The 12,343-nt window shown below is 48.2% G+C and overlaps 1 protein-coding gene across 7 annotated transcripts in view; it reads right to left on the bottom strand.

Annotated features, from left to right (window-relative positions):
• CARMIL1 (capping protein regulator and myosin 1 linker 1) overlaps positions 1-12,343 on the bottom strand; it is a 260,068-nt gene that overhangs the window by 125,944 nt on the left and 121,781 nt on the right. For all 7 annotated transcript variants that reach the window (XM_084794019.1, XM_084794020.1, XM_084794022.1 and 4 more), the window contains exons 6-8: positions 10,888-10,985; positions 10,490-10,560; positions 10,165-10,238 (exon numbers count right to left, since the gene is read on the bottom strand). In XM_084794019.1, coding sequence (XP_084650145.1) covers positions 10,165-10,238; positions 10,490-10,560; positions 10,888-10,985 — 243 coding nt within the window. The remainder of the gene's footprint in view (positions 1-10,164; positions 10,239-10,489; positions 10,561-10,887; positions 10,986-12,343) is intronic.

Raw genomic sequence — 12,343 nt, 5'->3', positions numbered from 1 at the left:
CCCTTTCCCCTGGCTGGAATGCCTTGTCTAGCCTCAGTGGGAGAGACTGTGCTTAGCCCTGCTGTGACTTGAGGTGCCTGGATAGGGTGGTGCCCCTTAGGGCCCTCCCCTTCTCTGAGAAGGACAGAAGGGAGTAGAGAGGAGAGGGCGGGCGTGAGGGCGGGGCTTGGAGGAGAAGCGAGAAGGGCTGTAAAGTGATTAAACAAATAAAATGAAGTCTGAGATGGAGTCCTTAAATCTCAAGGCAACACGATGGCTAGGGAAAGAGTGCGACCAAGGATGGGGGCGTCTCAGTCCTGCATTCATCACACAGCACCATGGTGTCAGTGAGGAGAAAACACTGAGATTCCCCACTTAAACAGAAAACACACGTGGTAGTCAGTACGTGACTATCTCCACTTCCTAGAGCTCATCCTGAAAGGCGTTGTCCATGCATAACAGATGCACATACAAGCAAACCTCAGACCAAACTCCGCTGGGTGGCCTCACGGCTTCCCTTCTGCTAAGCTGGGCCCACCTCCACAGAGAGCTATTTGGCTTTCTCTGGTAGGCTTCGGTCTAGCACAACTAAGCCTTCCTCATATTTTAACTACATGATGCTGCAGCTCTAGGGCTGTGGCTTCATCTTCATCATCAACTTGACTCAACTTAGAACCATCATGGAAACAAACATGCAGACAAGTCAGAGGGTTTAACTGATGAGAGAAGACTCCCCAGTGAATGTGGGTGGCCTGGTTTAACAGGCTGGAATCCCATCCTAAACTAAAAGGGAGAAATAGGCTAAACACCAGGATTCACTTCTCTCTGCTTCCTGTCTACAGATGTGGTGTGACCAGCTGCCTCCTGCTCCTGCCTCCTGTCACAATGTCTTCTCTTGTTCCATGTCAGTCTTTAGCCCAGTCAGCTAATTGGTATGTTCTAGGTTCAGTGAGAGACTTTGTCTCAAAATAACAAGGTGGTAAGCATAGAGAAAGACACCTGACATCAGCCTCTTGTCTCCACCTGTGCATGTGCGCGCGCGCGCGCACACACACACACACACACACACACACACACAGAAAGGCACATTCTCTCTCTCTCTCTCTCTCTCTCTCTCTCTCTCTCTCTCTCTCTCTCTCTCTCTCTCTCTCTCTCTCTCTCCTCGATATAGTTGACAAAGGTTTTTTTTCCCATTCTATAGGCTCTTTGCTCTGCTCAAAGTTCCCTTCTGGTCATGCAGAAACATCTCCTTGGGTGATTCTTGACATCATTTCCTGTGTCACTAGAGCCCCGTTTAGAAAAGGTTTCACACATCCCGGTAACTTGAAATGTATTTGAAATTTTGTTTTTCAGACAGGTCTTGTAATAGGCCAGCTGCTCCTGAGCTACGGTGATCCTTCTGCCCTTACCTCTTAAGTGCTGGGATTAGCGGCGTGTGCTGCCATACCTGGCTACTTGAACATTTCTTTTATGTATAACATACATGGAGAGATGAAGGTTCCCAAGACACAGGATGCTAGTTGTTCTATGCTTTCACAAAAAGTTCAGACAGTTAGTGTAAAATCCTAGAGGGTGTGACTCCTAAGCCCACTCTCTTAATGACTGCCATCAATCCAAAAGCAATGACTTTGCTCCCTACACTCTCAACCTTCAGCCTCCTCCATAGAGCAGTCAGAATGATGTGTCAGCAAGCTTTCAAATCAAAGGAGCTAAACCCTTTTCATCACAGTTAGCCAATTGTTTGCTTTCTCACTGTTCAGTCAACACCAAGATGTACTCTGGTTTTGTTATTGTTGATGTTGTTTGTTGATTGGTTGTTTTGTTGCTGCTTTGGTTATGTTGTTTTTGCTTTTGTTTTGAGATAGGGTCTCATGTAATCCAAGATGGCCCCAAGCTTGCTATGAAGCACAGCCTAATTTCCAGTCCACCTGCTTCAGCCTCCCCAGTGCAGGGATTATTTGTCCTGTTTCGTGTGGTGCTGGCCATCTACATCCCTGGCCCACGACACTGTCATCTGAAGTGACTACCCAAGTAACAAAAGTTTACTCTCCTTACTTTGAACAATAAAAATAAACTAAAATGTTCAGTGTAAGAATAATCTGCTCTACAGTGTGAGGCACAGAACTGCTGGAGCCTATGACTTTGACAGCATTTCTAACATCACAGTTCCACCACTATCTTGGGGTTGTTTTTGTTGTTGTTTTGCTTTTGAAACTTAAAAGTAAACTACTTTCCTGGCACAATGGTACACACCTACAAGGTTGAGAAAGGAGACTCACAGTTATGGAACTAACCTGTGCTATACAGCAAGATGTTATTTTAACAAAACAAAAGCTGAATTTTGATACTCAGATATGAGGGCAAAGCTTTAAAGTTGAATATAAAGATAAAGTTGGGAAGAGGGTTTGGATGCACTCTGTGTCGAGGTCTTTACTGCCCTAGGTTCGAGGCAGCTGGTGAGACACTAGTCCAGACGTCTCTTCGAGCTGCATGACCTTGGGGACATTCTTCCTGCTATTATTTTCAGGCCAAGTTTTCCTTCTCTTCCTTTTCCCTTGCCTCATATCTCTCCCTGAAACTGTAAAAACACTGTGGCTTTTAAACAGATGGTGTGAAAGACACCAGGGAACTGGTAAAGAATAAAAATAATTGACAGGCTTGAAAGATGTCTAGCAAGCTTCAGGATGCCCGAGAAGAAAGGAAGAGCTCAAACATAGAACAGCAATGAGGGGCAGTATGTGAATTTGGGGTACACCCATACAAGAGGGAAGTTCTTCCCCTAATAACCCTAACAAACAAACAATGGCTCAGTAAGGTAACTCACGTGAGCACGCCAAGTCCTGCTACTCTTTACACTCTACGCACCCACATAGCGGGGACACATGGAAAGGCGGTGGAAAACTGCCGCAGTGGTTCTGCTCTGGCTAGCTTTCCTGGGAATAATGTAAACTACCTCCCATCACATCTACTCTAAGAACGGAAGTTGGAGAGCTTTACAACTCGAAAGGGTGGTAGAGAAATGGCTGAGTGGTTAAGGTTCTTACGTGCAGGAAAGACGAGCAGAGTTCACAGCCCCAGCACCCACTTAAGTACTGGGTGGGTATGGAGGCCCGCCTGTAATTTCAGCCTCTTAACTTGGAGACAGAATCCCCCCCCCCCCCCAGAAAAAGCTGGGTAGTAAGACTAGTCTGATGGGTGAGCCCTGAGTTTGGGATAAGAGACCCTGCCTCAAAGAATAAAACTGAAGGACAATTCAGGAAGATGCCCAAATTAACTTTGGACAAACATGATGTACACACTGTACACACTGCACACACACACACATACACACACACACACACACACACACACACACACACACACACACACAAAGAAAAACAGTTCAAAAGGGCTAGGGCTGTAGCTACATTGTCGGAGTGCTTGCCTGGCGTGCTGGAAAGGTCTAGGTTCTAGCTTTAGTATGACATAAGCTGGGAATGGTGGCCCATGCCTATAACCCAGCATGGGGAGGTGGGGGCAGGGGCAAAACGTCAAGATGGAAATAAAGATCCAAGTCATACAATTATCCTCTGGATTCTGCATGTATGCCCTGGCACATGCCTACCCCAAACACAAATAATACATTTAATTTTTTTTTAATATTCTGATTATTCATTTCTACCAACAAAGGATTGTAAATGTGCCCTGTGAGATTATTTATAAATCACATATATGTGCTATAAGACTAAAGTATTAACTTCAAAATAAAACACACACACAATGAGAAAAGAAAATTTCAGTAACAAATTACACCATCAAGCCCATGTTCCCAAATAAATCATCATGTTGCAAATCCCACAGAGTTTGTCCTAGTCTCACTTGAAATCACTATTTAAAAAAAAAAAAAAAGCCGGGTGAGGTGGCGAACGCCTTTAGTCCCACCACTCGGGAAGCAGAGGCAGGTGGATCACTGTGGGTTCAAGGCCAGCCTGGTCTACAAAGTGGGTCCAGGACAGCCAACACTACACAGAGAAACCCTGTCTCAAAAAACCAAAAAACAAAAACAAAAACAAAAACAAAAACAAAACAAAAAACAAAAAACACCCTCAGAAAAATTTAAAGATGGTAACAAAATCCAGACCCACCCCTCAGGCACTACTCCCTGGTCCACAAGAGAGAAAGACCGAGGAAATGGACCTGGGGTAGACAGCCCCCTTGACCTCAGAACCACCTTGACACTCTCTCTCTCTCTCTCTCTCTCTCTCTCTCTCTCACACACACACACACACACACACACACACACACACAAGCTGCTCTAGAACTCGTTCCTGCTAGCTCCTTGCTCAAGGATGTCACCTTCATGGCCAAGAAATATGACAACTCTCGAGCATGAATCAGCCGGAAGGGCTCTGGGGGGGGGGGGCCAAGTTCGAACTCGACAGTGCGTGTCCAGCCAGTCTTCAGAGGATTAATGAGATATGCTCCTCTTAAAAGTTTTCTTGGAAGCAGAGAAATCAATGTGTCCAGAGCTATAGATTCTCTTTTTCCTTGGCAGCACTGCCCCTGCCCTCATCACTCCCTGCCACGTCAAATTACAGTATAATTACATTTTTAACACGTCCGCTCGAAGCCCTTCCAGACACCCCGTCGAAAATGTGTAAGGAGGCTTTGTTCAATCTAGGACTCTTCTTGGCAGCATTAATTAAGCCAGGACAAACTGTAAGAGCATACTCAAGCGAACTGAACACGCCACAATAAAATGTTGGATCCTAAAAATAATAACTGAGCAGGCATTTTCCCCCAGCAGTTCCTAATTACCAATCCTCCCCGGGGAGCATCAGGCAGAGTCCAGCAGAACCACTGTGGGGCCAAAGCCAAAATGCTTACTTAGCCACAGCAGGAAGCCAGGTGCTGAGTACAAGTGCCACAGGCAAAGGAGAAGAGAGAGAGGGAGGGGGGCAAAGGAGGGGCAGGAGAGCGAGAGGGAGAAACAGGAGAAGGTGAGTGAATAGGAACGCGATATATGGGAGAGAATGAGTTAAACCACCTGCCCCTGGCCCAGGGAAGCTCCGGGAGGAGAGTCTGCAGGATGGTTTCTATTGGGTGCTGCTTCCACATCCTTAAGGAGACAAGCCATCCTTAAGGAGAACCATCCCAGCCAAGGCCTTCTGTAATTGCAATGGCAGCTGTCTGGCTCCTCAGAGTCTGAAGTAGTTATTACGCGGCACGGATGGCATAGTCCATAATGAAGAGAGACCTTTTATTTTATCGTTGACACCGTGTCTCACTATGTAGGGCTGGCCTGAAGCTCTAGGTAGAAACAGGCTGACCTTGAACTCACAGAGATCTATCTCTGCCTTCCAAACTCTGAGATGAAAAGTGTGTGCCACAACACCTGGCCAAAAAGACTCCTTTTAATTCTCTGACAGAGGAGAGAGAGAGAGAGAGAGAGAGAGAGAGAGAGAGAGAGAGAGAGAGAGAGAACACAGATCTTCACCTACCCCATTAATTCACTGCTTGCAGATAAACTAAGAGCTATCCATGCCAGAAATGGATAAATCTACTTGCAGGGAGTCTGGTGGCCCTGGCCACACCTGTTGGCACCAGCCACTATACCCTATATCATAGGCTCCCTTGGCTTCCTTTTGAGGACTAGTGAGGAATTAATTCAGTGGATGAATGGTAATTCTCAGTGCCGAACTGCATTGTTACTAAGGATGTGACCCAGAAATGGAGTGCAGAAACGCCTCAAGTGTCCTGCATTAAGGTGTCCTACACTGTCTCCACCTCTGCAGGCCATGCGCCTCCTGAGTACAGCCCATTCGCTCCAGGGGTCCTGGAGACTCACTTGGCCTATTCACATGTTCAAACCATTTCTAATGCCAAAACCAACTCCTTTTTGCTGTGTTGCCATTTTTCACACGCAACAGCTGAAGAGGCAAGGCAGCACCCTGCCACTCTCTGCAGCGACTCATGCCACACTGTCACCATCTTCACCTGCTCTGCGGCCACTCATCCACACTGTCACCATCTTCACCTGCTCTGCGGCCACTCATCCACACTGTCACCATCTTCACCTGCTCTGCGGCCACTCATCCACACTGTCACCATCTTCACCTGCTCTGCGGCCACTCATCCACACTGTCACCATCTTCACCTGGCTCTGCAGCCACTCATCCACACTGTCACCATCTTCGCCTGCTCTGCGGCCACTCATCCACACTGTCACCATCTTCACCTGGCTCTGCGGCCACTCATCCACACTGTCACCATCTTCACCTGCTCTGCGGCCACTCATCCACACTGTCACCATCTTCACCTGCTCTGCGGCCACTCATCCACACTGTCACCATCTTCACCTGCTCTGCGGCCACTCATCCACACTGTCACCATCTTCACCTGCTCTGCGGCCACTCATCCACACTGTCACCATCTTCACCTGCTCTGCGGCCACTCATCCACACTGTCACCATCTTCACCTGCTCTGCGGCCACTCATCCACACTGTCACCATCTTCACCTGGCTCTGCAGCCACTCATCCACACTGTCACCATCTTCACCTGCTCTGCAGCCACTCATCCACACTGTCACCATCTTCACCTGCTCTGCGGCCACTCATCCACACTGTCACCATCTTCACCTGCTCTGCGGCCACTCAGCCCCACTGTCACCATCTTCACCTGCTCTGCGGCCACTCAGCCCCACTGTCACCATCTTCACCTGCTCTGCGGCCACTCATCCACACTGTCACCATCTTCACCTGCTCTGCGGCCACTCATCCACACTGTCACCATCTTCACCTGCTCTGCGGCCACTCATCCACACTGTCACCATCTTCACCTGCTCTGCGGCCACTCATCCACACTGTCACAATCTTCACCTGGCTCTGCGGCCACTCAGCCCCACTGTCACCATCTTCACCTGCTCTGCGGCCACTCATCCACACTGTCACCATCTTCGCCTGCTCTGCGGCCACTCAGCCCCACTGTCACCATCTTCACCTGGCTCTGCGGCCACTCATCCACACTGTCACCATCTTCACCTGCTCTGCGGCCACTCATCCACACTGTCACCATCTTCACCTGCTCTGCAGCCACTCATCCACACTGTCACCATCTTCGCCTGCTCTGCGGCCACTCATCCACACTGTCACCATCTTCACCTGGCTCTGCAGCCACTCATCCACACTGTCACCATCTTCACCTGCTCTGCGGCCACTCATCCACACTGTCACCATCTTCACCTGCTCTGCGGCCACTCATCCACACTGTCACAATCTTCACCTGCTCTGCGGCCACTCATCCACACTGTCACCATCTTCACCTGCTCTGCGGCCACTCATCCACACTGTCACCATCTTCACCTGCTCTGCGGCCACTCATCCACACTGTCACCATCTTCGCCTGCTCTGCTGCCACTCATCCACACTGTCACCATCTTCACCTGGCTCTGCAGCCACTCATCCACACTGTCACAATCTTCACCTGGCTCTGCAGCCACTCATCCACACTGTCACCATCTTCACCTGCTCTGCAGCCACTCATCCACACTGTCACCATCTTCACCTGCTCTGCGGCCACTCATCCACACTGTCACCATCTTCACCTGCTCTGCGGCCACTCATCCACACTGTCACCATCTTCACCTGGCTCTGCGGCCACTCATCCACACTGTCACCATCTTCACCTGCTCTGCGGCCACTCATCCACACTGTCACCATCTTCACCTGCTCTGCGGCCACTCATCCACACTGTCACCATCTTCACCTGGCTCTGCGGCCACTCATCCACACTGTCACCATCTTCGCCTGCTCTGCGGCCACTCAGCCCCACTGTCACCATCTTCACCTGGCTCTGCGGCCACTCATCCACACTGTCACCATCTTCACCTGCTCTGCGGCCACTCATCCACACTGTCACCATCTTCACCTGCTCTGCAGCCACTCATCCACACTGTCACCATCTTCACCTGGCTCTGCGGCCACTCATCCACACTGTCACCATCTTCACCTGCTCTGCGGCCACTCATCCACACTGTCACCATCTTCACCTGCTCTGCGGCCACTCATCCACACTGTCACCATCTTCACCTGCTCTGCGGCCACTCATCCACACTGTCACCATCTTCACCTGCTCTGCGGCCACTCATCCACACTGTCACCATCTTCACCTGCTCTGCGGCCACTCATCCACACTGTCACAATCTTCACCTGCTCTGCGGCCACTCAGCCCCACTGTCACCATCTTCACCTGCTCTGCGGCCACTCATCCACACTGTCACCATCTTCACCTGCTCTGCGGCCACTCATCCACACTGTCACCATCTTCACCTGCTCTGCGGCCACTCATCCACACTGTCACCATCTTCACCTGCTCTGCGGCCACTCATCCACACTGTCACCATCTTCACCTGGCTCTGCGGCCACTCATCCACACTGTCACCATCTTCACCTGCTCTGCGGCCACTCAGCCCCACGGTCACACTCACTGTTTGGTCTTAAATGTCAGTCTTTCTTTCTAATACTCTCGATGAAGAAATATAAGCTGCTCATCCTAGGATATCTAGGCACCTGCACGAATCCCGTTCAATACTCTGTTATAAATAGGAAGTATGTACAAAATGCTCCTCTAGTCTCCCAAAGAGATAATTGTCTTAGTACAAAGTACGCATTAATAGAAGTTGTCAGCAAAAATAGTTCCCTTTCATTGCATGTCACACACGCACACACACAAAAAAAGACAGGCCGGCGTTACTCAGATTAAAGGAGGAGCTAGCAATTACTCTAAATTTAACAAGTGACAGTCACTTCGCAGCACTCACATGCCACATCTCAGTGTGTGTGGAGGTCAGAGCACAACCTCTGGTGTCGGGCCTTGACTAGCGCCTTCTTTATGCCAAGGTATGGCGGCTTATTTTAATTGCCAACTTGCTGCAATCTACAATCACCTAAGAAGAGAGCCTCTGAGAGAAACACCTAGGTCAGGCTGCCCTGTGGGTGTGCCTGTGAGGGATTTTCTTACTGTGGTTAATGAGCTGTGAAGACTCACTCCCAGGGTGGGTGGCACCCGCTCACGTTCTGGGCCCTGGACGGTGTCACAGTGGACAAAGCTTGCTCAACAGTAAGCCCGGCTGCGTTGATTCCATTCTGCTCTCGGCTGTGGTGATGGAGTGACTAGCGTTTTTAAGTTCCTGCTGAAGATTGGCCTAAAATAACTTTTTTCCCCCTCCTCTAAACTACTTTTTTGGTCTGGATATTTTATCACAGCAACAGAAACAAATTAAGGGCAAGGGGTCTCCTGCTGGTTACCGCTGAGTGCACCAGGCTAGTCGGGCCCCCAAATCTCCAAGAACGCTCCTGTTTCTGCCTCTCTTTCTTCTCATGTCAGGATCCCTGCAGCATCTGGCTTTTTCATGTGGGCTCTGAGTGTTTGAATTCAGGTCTTTGTGCTTGCATTTGCAAGCACTCTATCCACTCAGCAAGCTCCCCAGAATGCTATTTCCCCTATTCAAGTCAGAGGTGAAAAAAAACTATGAAAAAAGTCTCTCAGAATTACTTATGCTTCCATCATCAACATTACCAGGCAGATACGAATAAACTGGTTTTCAACAGTCAGGGCACACGTAAAGGAGAAAATCCCCAGGCACAAGAAAGTTGTAACAAAAAGTCCTTTGTTAGAAACGAAGCATAACCCAGATTTCACCACAGAAATCCTATCATAAAGCAGTAACCTGGTACAACAGTTATATGTTTTATAGAGAGCTGATCAAATGGACTTTTAAGATTTTTTTAAAATTATATGTATGTGTGTGCATGTATGTGCAGGTTCCCTCGGAGGCCAGAGGCATCAGACCCCACTCAAGGTGGAGTTACAGATAGCTATAAGCTGCCCAAAATGGCTGGTGGGAAGATGTCACTCCTGCAAAGGACCCAGAGTCTGAAGAGCCACCTATTGAGCCCCCACAATGAGCTTGTATAAGCTATGTCCACAGCGAATGTCAGGGCACTGTCCAAACCTGGACATCAGTCTTGGGTACAGAGGCACCTCCTCAAGTCATCTGTGGCAATGAGGAAGCGTCTTAGAGCTCGCTCATTCCCTTCAGAGAAGGATCCTCTCTGAGGGTTACCTTTGTTCCTAAGTGACAACAAAGAGCGACAGTCCTGAGAACAGGGAAGGGACGAAGGAAAGGGAGAAAGATGGGGCTTACCTGTGCTCAAGGTGACTGAAGTCTTGTAAATTTAATTCCCTGGTGTCTTGTGTCAGATAAATTGTATCCACATCCTGTTTAAGGCAAAACTCAGTTAGAAAATTAATCCATGCACATCAACAGAGAAGCCAGAGAGCCCCAGAGAACTGGATAAGGACACAGGCAAATTTTTTTTTTAGTAATCTGAACAAAAAAGATAATAATCAAAATGAACAAAATAAACAAAACAAGTGTTGGGAGGGAGGGCAGTGGGGGGGGGGGAGGGATGCTGACTACCATACTATAGGCTGAGTATGTGTGCACACGAGTATGCAGACTCACTTACCCACTGCACTTCTTCTCGGTATGAAAATCCCAGCCAGTCGCACACACAGGCATACATTTGAGAAAACCCACCTGAAGCATGAAGCAGAAATGTTGATGTTGACGAGTTTGCAGCAAAACAATTCTTACATCACAGTTTTACAGCTTCGGTCTGCCGGCTGTTGGCAATGGGGTCCTCTTTCCCATCTGGAGAAGCAGCAAGCAGCTCCGTGGTGCGCACACAGCAGGCTGCAGCCAGGCTTAAATATAGGACTCTGGTCCACCCGTCTAAAGTCTGTGCATGCTAATTACACCTTGAACTAATTGTACCTCTACAGTAGCATCCCAGGAATAGACTGGCTTCCTGGCAGGGGGACGGGCATCCAACCCCTTACATTTTAGTTTAAAATGCATGCTCACCACAGGGGCCTGGCTCAGCCAATGTCTGGCTGTCCCACAGGGCCTGGAGACTGGCCAGGCGTTCAGATGGCTCCATGGAGACTTTCTTCATGATTCTCCTGAAAGGTTAACACCAACAATACGTTTCAAAGCTCATGTTTTTGGAACAGTATATAGACTTTTATTTTGTACTGGGCCTTTTCTGTTTGTTTTAAACAAAGATGGGTGTTACTTCAACTTTGGTCAAAGCACCACCATTACTTGGGCACTATGGAAATGGTACTCTATAGGAACATACTAATCCTCTGACTTATTTTCTCTTGCAGATACTAACATTAAAAGTTATTTTCCACGTTGTTCTCTGGTGCAACATTTTTGTTACAATACCTAGAAAATGGTGCTCTATGGCTAGGGGTGATGGGTGTGGCTCTGTTGTACAGTGCTTGCCTAGCATGCAAAACACCAGTTCCATTCCCAGTGCCACGTAAGCCAGAAGTAGTTGCGCACACCTGTAATACCATACTTGGAAAGTAGAGTGAAGAGGATGTCAAAGTTATCTGTAGCTACACAGTGAATTTGAACACAGCATGAAGTACGTGAGAGAGACTGTCTCAAAAAAAGAGTACTGTATTTAATGAACTATTATAGTATGAGATTTAATGAATTATTATATTGTAATTCTTCCAAATACATGTGACCAGCTTCGAAGAATTAAAGCACAAATCTCCTCTCAGTCAATCATTCCACTGTGGCCTGTGCACGTGTTCATCAGGATGGATCGTGTCTTGTTGGAGCAGCAGATCTTTGGCTCTGCGCTGCTGGACTTTAGGTCATCCAAGGCCAAGCCTGGATCCCATTCCTCCCATCTCTTTCTCTTCAAAGACATAATAAAGCTCCTGCCTATTCACACAGTGGATAAAATATGTCGCCCAGTGCTGTTGAGATGGCTCAGCAGCTAAGAGTTTATATTGGTCTTTCAGAGGGCTGGACCTCAGTTCCAAGCATCTACGTTGGGCATCTCACAACACCTGTAACCCCAGCTGCGGAAAACTTGCCACCTTCTTCTGGTCTCTGCAGACACGGCACACATGGGCACAGACGTATAATTAACAAAAACAGAAATGTATCCTGCCTCCCCTAACTGTCATTATTCATAACACAGAAGTGATAAAAGAGACTCAGAATCTCCTAGGGATGCTGTGAGAAATGAACACATTGCTTAGAACAACAGCAGGCACGTGGGTGATTCTCTAAACTGTTAGCTGATGTTGCTAATGCGATCCCATCCTGATCATGTAATGAGTAACTTCTGAATTCATCGCAAGGTCGGCTAAAGGCCTGTGTTGTGTTAGGGCCTACTTTCAAATTAGCTGTGGACAAAATCCATGAAAAAAAATCACTTTATTTACTGTTATGAGGCTGTTTTATTTTGAGCCAGAGTTTCACTGTGTGACCCTGGCCATCCTGGAACTTAGGA

This window comes from Acomys minous (assembly GCF_964271855.1).
Source record: "Acomys minous genome assembly, chromosome: 9".
Lineage (NCBI taxonomy): Eukaryota > Metazoa > Chordata > Mammalia > Rodentia > Muridae > Acomys > Acomys minous.
Note: the sequence above shows the minus strand (reverse complement) of the source record. Positions and strands in the feature narration are given on the sequence as shown.